This window comes from Peromyscus leucopus, chromosome 9 (assembly GCF_004664715.2).
Source record: "Peromyscus leucopus breed LL Stock chromosome 9, UCI_PerLeu_2.1, whole genome shotgun sequence".
Lineage (NCBI taxonomy): Eukaryota > Metazoa > Chordata > Mammalia > Rodentia > Cricetidae > Peromyscus > Peromyscus leucopus.
In genome coordinates, this window is record NC_051070.1 from 59362768 (window position 1) to 59380685 (window position 17918).

Here is a 17918-nt window from a genome sequence, read left to right on the forward strand (position 1 = left end):
AGGAGAGCTCTGTCAAATTGCTACATGTTCTGTTTACCAGCACAGAGATTTACTTCCTTGTGGCTTTAGACAGTGAGGTATTTGGAGCTAGAAGGGTGGAGAGCTGGAGTTTCAGGGCCAGCGGGTCCTGGGTGTCGACACCAAGCAGAATCGTCATGACATGACCTCAACAAGAGAACAGGAGAGGAGTTGGCGAGAGGCCATCCTGGGGACACAGATCCCTTGGCTGTGCTGCTCTAGTCCAGTGATGCATAAAGAGGCGTCCAGAGGGGCCAACATAACGTTACACCTCTTTCTTTAGTAGAGACGAAGACAGGATGCCATGGGCACTCAGGGAGTTAAGATTCTCCATGGAAGACCTGTGTGCCGCTCGTCTGTGATCCCACTGTTTTGCTGGGAATGGCAGACCAGGGCTAATGAGTCAGAGAGGGGAGCTTCGCTCCATTGGGGTCCATCAGGCAGCTCTGGCACAGACAACCATGACTCAGCATGGCGAGTGATGGTTCAGTTGTTGGATACAACGAGATGGGTGTTTCAGGCACAATTTTTACTTATTGTTTCCAAGGAGCCAAAGCAGGAAGTTCATAGATCTGGTCTATAGCATAGCCCTGTGCCCTTCAGCTCCCATAGCCAAGTCACAGCCACTTTCCAGCCTCACTCTATGTTAACCAAGGGATGAACAAATGGTTTGAATACGTCTGTGGGAAATTCATACTGGGAACTTAATCTTCAAATGTATACATTCATAGCATTGGGAAGTAGAGTCTTTAGGAGGGGGTCATGGGGGTTGGATGAGATCATGAAGCTGGAGCCCCCATGATAGTATGAGTGGATTTATAAGGAAGAGAGACCCAAGCTATCCTGTGATGCAATATGATGTCATAAGAAGACCTCTACCATGTCTTAGCACCATGTTCTGGACACCAAGCCTCCAGAAATAAATCTCTATTAAGGGTTTGAGCCAGTGCCTGTATGAACCAGACTGGAAGAGACTGGAAAGCATTTCTTACATAGGAAGAAAGAACTCCAGGAGGAAAGACATGCAGTTCCATGGATGCATCAGCCAAGAACCAGGCCCCAGCCTTTCTCCACCTGTACACCAGCACGAGGGAGCTCCAACCTCCGCTGAGGAGAAGTTTGGCCGGGGAGACAGAGAAGGGGAAACTGAGTTTTCTTGTGTGACACTCTTTGTCCCCACCAGAGGAAGAAAGGCTCACTCATTGGGCTGACAGTTGGAGAGAAAGGCTGGGCATTTCAACTTAGCAGGACAGTGGAAAGGGAAGAGGCACTTGCCTGTCTGGGTGCTCCAGATGCTAGCAGAGCTCTTGCTACATGTTAAGCCAAGGCTCAAGGTTCACACACGCATGCATGTGTGATGTGTGCACACAGAGACCAGAGGAGGACACTGGATGTCCTGCTCCATCACCGTCCCCTTCATTCACTTGAGACAGGGTCTCTCAGTGAACCTGGAGCCAGGCTGGAGGCCAGTATGTCCAGTATGCCTTGTCTTCACCCCCCATGGCACTGATGTTACAGGCACAAGGCCGTGGCCGTGCCCATCTTTTTACATGAGTACTAGAGGTGGAGCTCAGGTCCTTGTGTCTGCCCAGCAAGCCCCTCATCCACCGAGCCATCTCCCCAGGGTCTGATGTGAGCAGAGCCCACAACTCAAGAAGACCGGAAGAAGAAACCAGCAGGGGGCTTTGACGGTTGAGACAGAAAGACATGGAACTGTATCTGAGACGACATGTTTGCTTAAAGGAAAATCAATGCTTCAGTGTGTTTTATGTTTCTTAAACTCTTATCTTTCTTGACTCATTCTGCTATACGTTGTCTGGCGTTACCTCTGTTTATTTATTTGTGTGTGGGGGGGGAGGTGCCTGCTTGCCACATCCCACTTATGTAGACCCAAGGACAATGTGTGCAGTCCCTTCAGGTGGGTCTGGAGGACTGCACTCAGGTCCCCAGGCTTGCCCATCAAGCTCCTTTTCCTGCCAAACCATTTTCCCTGGTACAATCTGTGGAATGGGCGGGGGGGGGGGGGGGGAGTGAGGGTGGTAACTCCTTGGGCATGGTGTTTGGAGGTGCCCTACATGCCACGACAGTTGTCTCAGGGCACCGAGAAACATACAAGTCCCTTTGTGTGCATGCTCATCGCTGTGTGACCTCGGGCAGCTTCTCCTTTGGCTGTCCTTCATCTTCCTGTGTATAAAACAAGGGACTGGACCCAATGACTTCTGTGGCTGGCATCTCCCACCTCTACCCAGAGTCCCACTACTCCTGCCAAGTGTTACAGCATGTCACGTAAGATAGCAAAGTCTACTGGGCATGCTGTCACATGCCTGTTATCCCAGAACTGAGGCAGAGTGGAAACAGGAGGATGGCGGCAAGTTCAAAGGTCAGGCTGATGTATCTAGTGAGTTTCAGGTCGGCCAGTGCTACACAGAGAGACCCTGTCTCAACAGTGCTACACAGAGAGACCCTGTCTCAACAAAACACAAAGTAAACGAAAGCTCCATCCCTGGGTTGCCTTGAGAGAGACTTTTCCTGGGAAGAATCATGCCTCCGAGGTGCTCCCTGAGCACAACTGGTCCGTGGCATGCCATCTAGTCCCGTTCTGGGGTCACAGGTCATTCTACCTCAGGTTCCAACCCCATTTCAGGTTCCTACCCCATCCAGGGACTTCTACTCTCGCCCACCAGCTGACTGAGAGACTGGAGGGGCGCAGACAGCTCAGACCCAAGGGATTTACATCCCACTGCACAGGTCCAACAGCCGAGTCTCACTAACTGGTGGGACTCCTCAGACGGTTCTGTCTTCTTCATCTCTACATGGAAACGTTCAACTACAGAATTGCTGAAATCACGGCCTCTGGCACAGAATGTCTGTGAATTTCTGTGGGGCCCACTAGGCTCTTCCTCTGGAGCCCGCCTTCCACGCCACCCCTCCCGCCCCACCACCAAGTTCTAGCCACGCTGAATGTTTCCACTTTCAGTTCATCACCACCGTGGTCTTGCACAGAGGAAATTTTTTCCTACCCCAGGGCCTTTGGACATGCTATTCCCAAAGCACAGAAGGCCATTTTCTTTGCCTCTCTCCTTGTTGACAGCCAGCCTAAACGAGAGCCCTCAGTAAAGGCTTTCTTTGACCCCTGCCTCTAAGGGACTCCCTCCAGCCCCACAGTTAGTTCAGGCCTCAGCAACGTGTCTGCACGCGACAAAGTTCTCCCAGAATCGCGCCAGTCTACAATGTTCGGCTATGTGCTGTGGCGGTGTATGCATACCGCTCAACGAGCTTTCACAACACCCCAAAGCAATTCTTATTTCCACCTTACCGATAAAGAAACACAGCTGGGAAATGAATCGCCCCACATCCTAAGTCTACACAGCTGAGCTCAAGTTTGTACGTGGGCTCTCTGTCTTTCCCAGCGGCCCAGGCTGCTTTCCAAACCCGCCCTAACCCAGAATGCCTGCCAAGATGGCAGGAACCTGAACCAGCAAGGAGATGGTAACAGCCTTAGCATACTTCTAAATACTGCCGGCATTAATGGCACCGAGAGGGGAGGAGCTATCCCACAACCAACCAGAGGCAGGGCCAGTGGGCCAAGGAGCTCATGTGTAAAGTGTTGAGACCGTCAGGGAGTGGAACTACAGTAAAAAAAAAAAAAAAATGACAAGACACAGCTTATGGACTGCGGGGTCTGGGGGTATCATGACAGCCCAGGAGACCAGCGACCCACGGGGCCAGAGAGAGCGAGGGCAAGTAGTGTGTGTGTGGGGGCTCTCCCCCGGCTGCCCTGCCATCCCAGACCATGGGGACTCCTGCAAGCCTCAGCAGTTAGGACGTGTGGGTCTGGTTCCTTCAGCAGTGTCTCTGCTTGAATACACCTAGCCACGAGACACTCACTACCTCTAGAGACAGTCCTTCCGTGACTGGATGGAATGTTTCTCATTCCTCGCCCATTGAAGGTGTAACAGTTCCCTGGGAGTACACATTGGCATCCCCAGGAGTACACACTGGCATCCCCAGGAGTACACACTGGCATCTATGCTATTTCTTCTTCTCCATCCCTTCAAATATTATGACTCACATATCCCAAGTGCCCCCATTCTAAACATCCCATTTCTCTCTCCGTGTGCCACCTCAGGTCACTTCTCAACCAGGGGCCTGTTCTGAGGCATCCCCGACTCCCTGCTACATGCTCTGGACAATGCTCTGAGGCCCCCCATGGGGACTACCTGGGGCCACAGTGGGGAGCACGGGGTCCCTTTGTGTGTGCTCACTGGAGCACCCACCACTTCAGGCTGTGGTTACAAATGAGCGGAGGCATCTACATGCACTGGAGGCGAGAGCCTGAAGTTGAAACCGTCCAAAACCAGGAAGTAAGACCCGCCGTGACTCAGTGTTATTGGCACGTGCTGTCTTTAGGCCTGATTATCCCCATCCCGCAGATGTGGAAACACCAGGGGCCAGGGCAGTGCGCAGCCAAGGGGGGCCTCACACCTGATTAGATCGCCAGGACGCTGAGCTGCCAGGGGCAGGCTGGCTCCGCTGTCCAAAAACACGTGGAACGCGCTCTTAGGAACAGAGCGCCTCCGGAGCAGGGGCATTGAGGAACCACTTGGGCCCTGCCATCTGCCAAGTGGGCTGGGTGGGACTGGACATCTGAACTAGTCAGGACCCCTAGGCAGTTGCAGCGGGATGGAGGCGGGGTGGGGTGGGGGTGGGGGATGGTGGTGATGCCGGGAGAGTGGCGGGCAGGCACTCACAGGGCAGCGTCTCTGCGCTGTTCTTCTGGATCATTATGCAGAGCTGTAGCACCAGTTGGGGGGCGCTCTCCAGAAAGGTCTCCAGGAGGCGCAGCATGTTGACATCCGCATATTCGTACATCATAGCCCAGTAGAAACGCCGCTGGTGTTCCTTCTGCCGCTGGCTCTGGATCCCTAGGTACATGGTGCGGATATACCTGTGGGGGAGACATGGGACAGAGGACACACGTGTGGGTGGGGGTGGGGCTTGCCGAAGGACCACAGCCTGCTCCCCCCCATCCCAAGCCCGCCTGCCTTGGCATTCCCCGAGACCTCCTGCAGAAGTCCCCAGGGGCTCGGGTGGGATTCTGTGCTTCAAAAGGATAAAGTAGTGAGGCATGAGGAGCCAGTCACGGGAGGGAGCTGGCCCAGTGAGGGACCCCAAGGCCGGTCCTCCCCATCCTGGCCTCCACTTATACATACAGGAAAAGAAAGCATTGCCTAAATGATGTCCCAGGCCCATCAGCTGAACATTTCAGATGAGGTCAGAGGTCAGTGGGCTTCTTGGGGTATAGGGTCAGGGGGGTGGTGGGGGGGACATTCCAGTAGGGCTGGCATTTTTGTTTCTCCTAAGAGAGAAGGAACCGGCTGGTGATGCTCCTAAGTGCCACTCTCTGGCTGGCCACGCCCACATGGGGAGGAGGCAGGCATACTCCCGTAAGAACTAGTTGGGCCTCAGAAAGGTCACCTCCCTCCCCTACGTGGGCTCAGATGGCTGAACAGAGGGTCAAGGAGAAGTTGGCCCAAGGTCATTGGCCGCCAAGAGCTGTAGGGAGCCCATACACACAGTGACACACATTCCCGAGCTGGGAGCATACAGATGGAGCGCAGGGTTGATATCCCTCCTCAGGCTTGGCGGCCCTCAGGCACTGCCCACTCAAGCCTGCTGGCTAGACCTCTCTGCCCTCTCCATGCATCGACTTCCTCCCTGGCACATGCTGCCCACTCCCGCTCCGTAAGAACCCCTCTTCGGGTGGCAGCCAGAGTGCTCTTGGAAGTTTCCAAAGCGCAGGCAGGGAGACCCCCTCTGCCATCTGGTTTCCTAGTGCTCAGAGTAAAACCCTCAGCCCTCCTGGGGGCCTCATCTCACCTCCAACATCTCACCAGCTCTCCTGCTCTCTCAGAACTCTTTCTTATCTGCCTCTATTGCTTCCCCCTGGAGCACAGAAGCCCCGCATGAGTAGGGACCTGCTGATGGCACCCTGATAACATCTCATTGCCTAGTGTGGCTCCCGTGGAGGGAACAAGTGCATGCTGGGAATCTCATGACATCTCAGCGGTAGGACACAAAGCATGCTGGAGACAAAAATGTGAAAGGCAGGTGGTTGGTAAGAGAAAAGCTTTCCCCGCGGCAGTCAGTGTCAGGGCGTTGCCCAAAGACTGGACAGATGGGAACCCACGTTTAAAGGCCAGACTGGAAAGTGCATGTTCGTAATGCAGTTCAAAACCATGAAGCGCTGCTCTCTCCAGTTGCAAAGTGGTGGGCCACACTCCAGAATGGCAGTTGGGTGTTGAACCCGGAAGGATGAAAGCTCAATAGCCTGGAAGACATGCTGCACTGGGCCAAGGCTGTGAACTCCAATAACCATGCAGCCACAGTGAGCTCCAGCCGGGAGCCAAAAAAACAGAGATGAGGGCTTCCTCATAGATCCCTAAGAGATGTCATGGAGGCTCAGGCAACTGTCCTGAACGGATCCCCCGCTGGGGAAGTAGGGATAAACACCATTTCTTCGTCTCTGCAGAGTTAAGGTCGCACTGCAGAGGACCCCATCAGGGAGGGACTTGGGGAAGGTCCGGGTGTGCCAGGCCTCAGCCAGGTGCCTCATGGGCAGGCCTTCTTACCACCGCTTCGAAAGTGGGGAAACTGAGGCTGAGGTGAAGCTGGGCACCACATTCTGGTTCTATCATGAGTTTGCACTTCCTGCATGCTCATGGCTGCTCTATGTACAGAAGTACTAGGTGCTTCTGTAGATTTATACCATCAAGGAACCAGGGGAGGGCTGGAGACGCGAAGGACACCGGAAAACAGGGCCTATGTATCCAGTCAGGAAAGGAGGGAGAAGAGAGGGAGAGAGAAAGACAAGAAAACACGGGAGAAGAAGAGAGGGAGGAAGGGTCAAAGTTTAGGAAGAGGCCATTAGGTGGGACAGGGGGTGGTGACCGTCGTAGTGGGCAGGGCAGGACCCGGTGAGGAGCGGCCGTCTTCCCAAGTGGAAGGGGATGGGGAAGCCGACCCTGAGCGATGCTTTGGGAAGAAGAGCTGCATGTCTGGCAGAGCTGTGGCGCTGTGTATCGCATCAGTCAGAAGTATCCCCTGACCCAAACTCGGCTCTGCCCACATGCACTGAGCCACACCAGAGACAGGCCACCACCCAGGTCTCTCCGTGTACACTCAGACCCCAGCTCTGCCTCTCTCAGAAGTGACTTGTCCGCTGTAGTGACGAGTAGCCTAGCCATCGGCGTCCCAGGGGGATGCCCTGATTGCTTCCTTCCTCTCCTGTGTCAGAGTTTCAAGGTACAAGAAGAAAGACCACTCCCTCCCCACCCCCACCCAGAGGGACACAGGAGCAAAGTCAGAACCTGTCCCCTGGGACAGGGTACCTGGGTTTGGGTGCCACACCGCCTGGTCACCAGCGCCCCCAGGCCTCTGCCCTGGGGTGACAGCAAAGAGGGAAACAGAGTGGAGCCTGGGACTTCAGGACATTCAGACCACAGGGCAAATGTTCTCTCTCTTCTCTCCCAGCTCGGTTTTGTCGTTGTTTTTGAAACAGGGTCTCACGTAGCCCAGGCTGGCCTTGAACTTGCTACATAGCCAGGAATAACCTTGAACTTCCGGCCCTCCTCCCTCCATCTCCTGAATACTGTGCATCGCCACGCTCAGCTGGCTGCTCTCTCTTCCATCTTATAGTCTTGGCCATCAGTTGGCAGCAGAAAGGATGTTTGCCGGCTTGTAATAAACTAGATCTGGACACAGACCTAGCCTAGCCCATTTTATAGACCAGGACCCTAAGGCCAGAGTCTAAACTGAGTCCTCTGTCTCCATCATTCTGGGAATGTGGGGGGGGGGGGAGCATCCCCGAATCTACATCCGAGCTTTCTGACTTCCTGCCATGAAAAGTGCCCCCCACCCCCCACCCCCCCAGTATGGTGCCAAACGCTTCCTCTAGTGTGCAAGTATCCCAACAGCTCTTGGAGACATGGATCCAGTCATCCCCAGGGCAAGTGGGACACTGCATCCTTCCTTGGGCTGCACTAGACCTTGCCTCCCTGTCAGTCACAGGAGCTGTAGGGAATGAGCTGCAGGGTGACAGGACACCACACCTCTTTCCTGAGCCCTTGAGCAGGGACAGGCCCTGTGAGGTCGCCCTGCAGCATTATAGGACGGCCTCTCTTCCGTGGAGGCGGCTTCCTCCCGTGGCCACACGGTGGCGCCAGACCCTAAGTTTTACAAAAAGGAGGCGCCACGCCGGTGATCTCATACCTTAGGGCCCGCGCCCTCCTATGCGACAGTGCCTGATGCAGGGCACACCTGCGAGCCGCGGTGCATGTTGGTCAATATGTACCAGGGTCCCAACTGAAGGTATGGTAGGTACCAAGGTCTCCCCTTCCCCTTGAAGGTACTAGAAAGCTGCCTTAACCCAGGAAGGCAGCCCAGGAGAGAAGACGCCCGCCCACCCCGCTGCTCCTGGATTTACTACCTCATCATCTCCTGTTACATCCTGTCACACAGTCTCTCCTTTAGAAGCACCAGAGCTTGCAGTGATCAGTATAAGAGCCGGGAGGTCGCCGCCGTATTCACACTGCAGGACTGCGTGACCCCTCATAGGTCCCTTCCTCAGACTGCACCCTCACCCTAACACCTACCCTCATCCACCCCCACTCCAGGTTTACCCCCCCCCGCCCAGAGAAGGGCAGTCTGAGGCACTCTGGACTCCTGCCAGTACTTGATATCATCCTTTTTTCAAGTGTGTGGCTTCACAGTGTACAAAGTATGGCACATGCTTTACACATAGTCATCTGCATTTGAGTGCAAAGGCATGGTTCTGGGCAATTGTGTGGAGTTAATGAGCTGAGAGCATTAACTCGCTTAATCCTCACAACCATTTACAAGGAAGCGGCGGCATCACCACACTTCACAGATCGACAGCTGAGGCTCTGAAGCAAAGACTTCGTCCTCAGTTTACCCAGCTGCGCAAACAGCTGAGCAGAGGCTCACACCTGGGGATTCTGGCTTTGGGCCTGGGGCTCTGGAGTCCAGACCTGCACAGCTCTCTGGTGGACCCATTTGTCTCTTCTTCTTGAACACGGTCCATCCTGTTCTGATCCTTAGAGTGGGGAAATACAGTTTGCCCACCCTCTGAGGCCTGGTCTCTTCATCGAGAAGGTGCCTAGTCCAGAGTAGGGCCCCAGGATAAGGTGAAATAATGAACGCATGCCATCTTGCCCTCTAGAGGGTCTGGAACATGAGAGTCCATGGGAAAACATGGGAGAGAACCCGCTGGCTGAGTGTGTGCTCGCTAGGGTGCTTGCCTCCCCTGACTTATCCCCACCTCTGATCAGCTCCTTTCTGTGCCACGCAAGTCCTGACATCAAACTCTCTCTCCCTGCTCCCAGGAGAGCTCTCTGGTCTCAGAGAATCTTTGCAATTGATATCAGCATTCAGGGAGAATAATTGCCATTTTCCTTTTCCTTTTTTTTCCCCTGTTGGCTGATTTGCAGCCCAGAGAGGCTGGGTGACTTCCCTGGTCACACAGTCAGTCACAGTTCATCGGAAGTCTTACCCAGACTGTGAGCTAGCTAGAGCTCTCCCAGGTGCAGGAGGCTGAAGAAGAGGCTTGCCCGTCTGGACCCACAGTTCCGGGCTCCTGCTTCGCACACCTTCAGCTTGAAAGCTCCGATTTGGAAAATGGTCCTTCCCAAAGCCTAAGTGTTGTGATGCATAAACCTTAGACAGCCCCTCATTTAAAAATATAGTAAATTCTACACAGCCCTTACAGTATAAACAGCACAAGCCTGCACACTGCTTTTGAGAAAATAGAGAAGTAAAGGACACTTGCCTTTATCTTATGAGAAAAAAATTGAGTACAAGAAAACAAAACCATGGACGATATACCTCATATACCAAGATATAAAAATCCTCAACAAAAAAAACAGCAAATGCCTATAGCTAGAGTCACCTGAAGGAATGCTCATATCAGATTGGCCTGTGGGCATGGCTATTGGTTATTGTCTTGATTGATAATTGACACAGGCCACTATAGGTGGAACCATTCCCCAGGAAGATGCTGCAGAAGAAGACTAGCTATGCAGAGCCCACAAGCAGTGTTCCTCTATGGTTTCGGCTTCAAGTTTCTCTTAAGCTTCTGTCCTGACTTCCCTCAGTGATGGACTGTGACCTGGAAGTGGAGGTAAATAAACATATTCCTCCTCTAAGTTGCTTTTGGTTACAGTGGTTTATCACAGCAACATAATGAGACTAGAAACACAAGTTGGATCCAATAATATATAGGAAAAAAGTACACCAAAGCCAGATGGGGTTTATCTTGAACATGGAAGTCTGGTGCAATTGTTCAAATTCAATGAATGCAGACTCTGTCATTAGCAAAACCCACACAGCACACCAACCCAGGCAGAAACTGTCTTTTGACAGAATTCAACAACTACTCATCATAAAAAAAAACACTCAACAAGCAAAACCTAGAACAAAACTCCCAGAATCCGAGGAAGATGCAGGACGCTAATAAAGCTGCACAGCGAACATCACACACCACACACAAAGGCGGAGGAATGCTTTTGTCTGGGGACCAGGAACAAAGCGATGGTGTCCACTCTCACCCTCACCCGACCTCGTGCTGGAAGCAGCAGCCAGTTCATCCTCCCAAGACAAAGAATTATATACAGAAGACACAAGCAGACTACAGAAGCAGTGAACACATCTCCATCTGCTAGAGGCTGAGACCGAAGAGCTCACAGCTTGCACAAATGCATTCATAGGACCTACAAGGAAATATCTCACAGAACAAGGTGAGCAGATACAAATCAATCCTGATTCTGTAGACTACTTATGGACAGTTGAAAATTGAAATAAAAAAAACAACATTTATATATTCCAAAAATGAAATTCTTAGATGTAAGTCAAGAAGGCATGAGAGATATGTGTATAATGAAGGTAAACAATGTTAGAAGAAATCAAAGACATACCACGTTCATGGATATAACTGAGATGGCAACTGCCCACCCCCAAGCTGAAGACTTAAAGTAATTCATTTTTTAAAGATTTATTTTATTATTTTGAATTGTGTGTGGGGGTGGGGGATTATGTGCACATGAGGACAGGGTGACTATGGAGGCCAGAAGAGGGCATCAGATCCCCTTGGGATAGGCTGTGGTGAGTGACCCACCTTGGGATTTAAACAGTAGTGCTCTGCAAGAGCAGCAAGTTCCCTCACCCCTTACCACCTCTGCACACTAGGTTTGCCGTAATTCTAAGAAAGATCCCAGCAACCTCCGTTTGTGCAGGTGAGCATAGATAAGCATATTATCAAAAGTGTATGGAAGACAAAGGGTCTAAAAAAGCCAAAACCAACTTTGAAACACTCACATTATCTGCGTTCTAGGACTTAAGATAATCGAGACAGTGTTGACAAAGAGGAAAACACGGGCCAGAGTCTAGAAACAGACTCATGTGAACGAGGCCAGTTGGTTGCCTACAAAGGAGCACAGAGGATTTGACAGCAAAAAGGAATTCTTCCCAAAGGTGTGGGGACAATTAGTTAATCACACGGGACAACTGACGTACCACGTAGCATAGGCTGCAATATAAAACTAGGAAACTTGTAGAGAAAAGAGAGTCTTATGACCCCGCATTAGTTGAGGCGTTGTACATGCTCCCAAAAGCCGACCCAGCAAACTTCAACACTTAACACTTGTCTGTGCATGACATTAAGAGAATGAAAGACAAGCTGTAGACGGGATAAAACATCCATAAACCCCGTAGCTGCCCAAGAACTTGAGCCCACATTTTCTTCAGTGCCGTGGCCACTGGCAAGTTACCCTTGCTCCAGGAAATGACCGCAGACCCACACTCATGCAAGCAACACTGAGGATGTTCTGTGCGTGCGTGCGTGCGCACACACATCGGCACCTAAGCCATGAAAGCGGGCGGCAGCTCCTCAGGACAAGGCCTAGCAAGCTGAGAGGGTCACCGGGAGGCTGTCAAAGGCCACTCCTTAAACTTGAACAAAAACTAACTTCAAAGTTAAAGAAAATGGTAGGGAAAAAAGATGCAAAAGTATTTCTCTTATTAAGATATGGAGTTCTCTGGGTAAGCGCCCAGGAGAGACATCTAGGTCATAGAGTAGCACTGCCTTTAACTTTTTGAGGAATCTCCTAATGGATTCCCATAATGAGTGTGTTGACTTGCACACCCACCAGTGTGAACGGGTTCTTTTCTCCCCACAGCCTCTCCATTTGTGTCAGAGTTGGTGATAGCCCTTCGGATGAGGGCAAGGTGATATCTCAGAGTAGCCTTAATTTGCATTTCCCTGACAACTAGGGATGGATTAAAAATAGTTATTGGCCAATTGTGTTTCTTCTTTGGAAAACTGTTCATTTTATTACCCTATTCGTGGATTAGCAGGTTTCCTCTTGGTGTTTAATTTCTGCAAATCTTTGTAAAATTGGGATATGAGGCCTGTCTGGGGTGCAGCAGTAGACATTTTCGCGCACTCTGTGGGCTGTCTGTGCACTCTGCTAGTGGTTTCTCTTGCGTGAACATCCTGGTTTGTTGCTGCTCCGTTTGAAACAGCAAGGAAACGGAGCCAACCTCGTTGTGCATCAACAAATGAACGGAGAGTGAAAATGTGGTCCACACACAAAATGGAACACGATTCAGCTGTAAGAAGGGAAACAATGAAATCTGCAGGAAAATGAATGGACTTGGAAAGTGTAAGACAATGTGAGGTGACTGAAACTCGGGGTTGGGGGGAACCCACACATTCTCACTCTCCTTCACATGCAGCTCCTAGACTACAACATATATAATCATATATGTAAGCAGGTCTAAGTGTGGGCACAGCAAAACATTTAGCAAGGAGACCAAGAGAGGACAATACTAGGTGATGGGGAGGGCTGGGATGTAGGCAAAGGGACACAAGAGCTATGAAAATAGATATAAAGCTATTGCTTTCTAGCTTCAACTCTGTCATAGTTTTTCTTTCTTGACAGTGGGTAAGTGAATAAAAAATATAATTGACATTGAAAGTATAAAGCCCTAAGTGACGCTCTGTGGCTTCAGGGTGGCCATTCTAAGTACGTAGAAGTTAACTGCGATGTATAAGGCTTGGAACTGGACAGGTGTTTAAGTGGCTTCTTTAAATCAGCCGCACTATGTTTTTATCTGTTAGTTAACTCTGGAAGCAGAATTTTGGCATGTGCTCCCAAGTAGTCCTAGCTACCTGGGAAGCTGACGCGGGATTTCTTAAGGCCAGGAGTCCAAGGTGAACCTAGGCAATACAGAGAGACCATTTCTCAACTTAACAAAAAAATTCAAATTATGAATATAAAATAAACACAGGATCCCTGGGAGTGAGGACTTAACTCAGGTTTTAGTGGCCGCAGCACATGGTCTGTCCCCAGATGCTAATTAGTTGGAGCCTTCTCACTTTCCCCAGGAGCAAGTCCACAATCCCCTGCTTACAGACCAGAGCTTGAGAGCTCAGAACTCCAGGCCTGGGGACAGCAAAGGGCCCAACAGGCAAGGAGACATTAGGAAGGGCTGTGCAAGTGATGTTTACCACCTCTAGCCACCCCACCCCCCATTCCACCCACTCTTCAACAAAATCTTTGGGCCTAATCCTGGCCACCGACCTGGGAGATGACTTCAGACACAGAGCAAGATCACTGTGGGGGTACTGGACACCTCTGGGCCTCCTGACTTGGAATAAATTGGTAGGGACTATTGGGCATCAATAGGACCGGCCTAATAGCCACTACCTAGAGGACACGTCCATTTGAACCAAACCAGCTCTGGAGAGGAGACCATCTTGCTATCTGTGTGGACAGTGACACAAGCTGAATTACTTTAGCAACCATTAGCCTTCACATTCACCTAGCAACGATCTTTCTCTGGAGCCCACCTCTTGGGTCCCATCTGGCTCATTCAGAGGGAGCCTGAGACCCCAGCCTGGCCTTAGTCCTTCAGTCTCCTCTAAGTCCTCAGGGTCCTGATCCAGGTTCCTATGGCAATCCAGTGCTTGGTCAGCTTTCATTCCCTAGTTCTGTAGACCAAGAAACCCTCAGGAAAGCATCTCTCCAGTGTCGGGGTTTGGGGCTCTGCCCTGCCTGTAGGTCATACAATTGGTCCTCAATGCTTGACTTTAGATTTTTCCTGGACTTCAGGGGCCAAACAGGGGCTCCCCATCTAGGTGGAACCCCATATCTAGCTGCACCAAGGAAGGCCTGGAACGTGTGTGTGAGTCCGTGTGAGTTTAACTTGAAGCTAGAAGCTTTAAGGACATGTGTACTTCCATGTGCACCTTGTCCAGGAGGGCCTGTCCCGGCAGGGACTAGAGTCCTGATGTCCTGCAGACCCTGGTGCCATAGTAGACTTAACAACTGGAGTCCATCTCCCTGTCTCTGAAAATAGAAGCCAAAAACGCCTGGGATACACCTGACCTCTAGAGTGTGCAGCCTAGCAACATGGTGCATTATGGAGTGTGGGTTGTTTTCTCTGGTGGCTATGGCTGACTGGGTGCCGTGGCTCACTGCCCACTGCCCAGCATTGAGAGAGTGGGCGGAACCGCACTTGGCCAGCCCAGCCCAGGGAAAAGACCCAAACTCAAAATTCCAAATGCAGTCGCCTTGTGGGATGGTGTCACACAACACAACTGTACACGCTGAAGCATTGTAATCTGGACTGTCACATGGTCGAACTGTAGTGGACAGGAAATAGAAAGGGGAGGAGGGAAGAAAGAAAGGGAGGAGATGGAGCAGAGGCGGGGAAACTGAGGCAGAGACAGGAAGGGGAGGGAGGAAGGGAAAAACAGGAGAGGGAAGGAGAAAGCTTGAGCCCCTCAGGTCCACCTCCCTTCTCTGCCAACAAGGGCCTGCAGCCAGTCTCCCCACTCCAACCCCATGGTGGTTACTATGGCTTTTCCTTCTACAGACTGCAGGTCAATCAGGGGTCCGTGCAGCCCCAGAAAGCCACTGGCGATCTGCCGAACAGAGTCTGAGCAGAGACTATGGAAGGCCCTGAATTCCACCTGTGACCCAAAGTGACAGAGCAGGCCACCTGGTCGCAGACTGGGCTCTGCAGGGGAGGCCCCCTTCTCCTCTTAGCATCTGCAGACAGCTAGCTATTCTGGAAGCAGAGCGAGCACAAAAACCAAATGCTCTTCGAGGGGCTCCGAGGTCTTACCAGGCCCTGGAACACCTAACATCTCTTGCCGACTTGCAGAACCGCTCATCCAGGACGCAGGGGTCTCGCACATGATGACTGTGACCTTAGCTGCCAACTGCTTTCCTTTTGCAGTAGGCTAGTGAGCCCTTCACCAGAAAACCACAGCGTCCCCTTTGCTGGCTGGAGTCACAGATGTAAGCAGTTGCTCCACCTTCAAAGCAAAAGGAGGGATCGGAGAATCCACTGCAAGCCACCAGCTCTGGCCTGTCTCCTTGGGGTCTGGGTCACTGTACAATCGCCTCCTTGATGGTGGGTATATCAGAACTGGAGTCAGGTGAGGTGACAATCATCATCCCTGATGCTACACTGGCTGGGCCACACAAGACCAAGCCTCTCACACACCAAAGAAGGATGGATGGCTCCTGGGACAGTACTCAGCTTTAGGAGACAGAGGGTGGACCTCTCCTCTTGCCTCAGGCTACTTACTCTACATATCCTGCCTACCCATTCCTGCTGTAGATGCGGAACTCCCTGTAGGTTGAGCTTGGTGACAGGAGCGGGGGGGACCTGGCTCACAGAGGCATGAGGGCTGGCCCCACCAGTCAGGAGCGTGCAGCACATGGCAAGCCCCTGTTCTGTCTTCATTACTTCCATGAGTCCAGCATCATGGCATGTTGGAGATGAGGAAGCTGAGTCAAAGGACCAGAAGAGGTCACCTAGGTGATATCTGTGACTCATGAACGTGGACACTGCAGAAGATCTAAGTTATCTAAGATTAAGATCTGATTTCCCTGTGGGGTCCTAAGACCCAAGAGCAGGACTCAGCCCAGCTAGGCACCCTCATGGATCCTCAGTCTCTACCAGTATCCAGCACACAGGAAGACCCTGTTGGATATCACCAGCTGACAGAGGTAGCGGGGCCAGGCTCCAGACCCAGCCTCCTGTCTGTAAGGCTTGCTATCTGCATGCTCCCTAGGCTCCTGGGAGCTTTACAGGCTATGAAGAGGTTGGAGGCACTAGGATCCAAGATTTTGGGGCTTCCTATGAGAGCCTCTGCTTTGACTAAAAGTCTGAGATCTTCAGGCTATAGCATGACCTATGACCTACTACCCCTTGAGCCCCGGAAGGAGGCCTCTGAGGCCTAAGGCCACAGCAACGTTCAGGCCCCTACTGGTCTGTCCAAGGTCACCACCATCATCGGCACAACCTGTGGGACAGCAGGCTGACCTTTTCATGGCAATAGCTGTTTAGTGTCTTTCTGGAAAGACCCAGCAAGACAACCTCAAAGGCAGAACAGGATTTTTCTCTGAAGTTAATAATAAGCAGCCACCTGTGGGGCTTCCTTGCTGTTTTGAAAAAGCCTTTGTGCTGTGTTACATCTGAACACACGCAGCCACATTTGTGGGGCTGCCTGAGGTGCCTCTGCCTTTGTCCCATGTGGGTGCTAGGAACATATTCCCTCACACCTGAAACTGCTCACTCCCCACAAGACACACTCCGCACACAGTGTTCACAATATCCATACATGTTGCATACATGTCGCTCTGTTGCAAATGCACGTGTCTCCACATTCACACTCGGCATGGACTGTCTACAGAGCATGCACACACACACATGCACACACACCCAAACACACACCACATACACACTCGAGTCCCGTTTGTACAGACACTGTAGACACTGTCACATCAGCACAGTGTTGTATCCACAGCCAATCTGGATTGCCGAAGGGGAGATCTGCCTGTCCCCTGCTGCCCTGCAAAGTACCTGGTCCTGGCTATTCACTATGATCATGGCCTCCAGAAGGAAGGTGGATAGACTCAGAGAAAAGCCAAAACATGCTGTGCTGTGGGGCCCCTCCAAGAAACTGGACCATCTCACAGAGATAAGCAGCCTCCTTTATTCAGGAGTCAAGTGAGAGAGGAGAAAGGATTCCCAGGGTACATGATACCCTGTCCTCAATTACTTTTTTTGAGACAGGATCTCACAATATAGTCATGGCTGGCCTGGGACCCACTAGGTTGACCAGGTTGGCCTTGAACTCAGAGATCTAGCTGCTGTTGCCTTTCAAATGCTGGGATTAAAGGCATGCACCACCAGGCTACATTCTTAAAGACAGCTGAGCTAATGGTCAAGACAGCTGAGCTAATGGTCACCAAACCAATTGAGCTCACTGGTGGCTCAACTTGCCAGCCCTGGCCTTTCTGCTGACCTGGTCCCTGCGACCTTACTTCACCACCTGTGCAGGCTGATTTGGGAAGTCTGACCTATCACAGTGGTTTGGAAGTGTGATGTTCTCAGATCTGCATCTTCTAAGGAGGAAAGGGGAGAATTGCCTTCATTATGTACCATGTACATTTCTGAGCACATCTCAAGCTCAAAAGAGCCAGAATAGGTAGCTTTTATGGTAGTTGTAGGATAAAGTAGCCCAAAGGATGGGAGAGCAGTTTTGGGACAGATGCCATCGGCTGCCTGGCTTGTGTAGGCATTTTGCCTATCTAGCGTTCTTCATCATTCCCATTTTACAGAGAAAATGGAGGCCAGCCTAGATCTAGTCACCTGAGGGCCTGTGCCGATGTGTCTTGAGGATCTACATCCCATGATTTATGCCTACCTGCATGTGCCTCTCACCTGATGGCTCTCCACCCCTAGACTCCTCATGGTGGTTAGGTCCAGTCATTACTGTCTGCCCAGGATCTTCCCTGGGCAGT

The 17918-nt window shown here is 51.6% G+C and overlaps 1 protein-coding gene across 1 annotated transcript in view; it reads right to left on the reverse strand.

Moving 5' to 3' along the window:
* Xkr6 (XK related 6) overlaps positions 1-17918 on the reverse strand; it is a 225335-nt gene that overhangs the window by 18017 nt on the left and 189400 nt on the right. Inside the window, 1 exon segment of the mRNA XM_028884160.2 lies at positions 4770-4966. Within this exon segment, the coding sequence (XP_028739993.1) occupies positions 4770-4966 (197 nt within the window).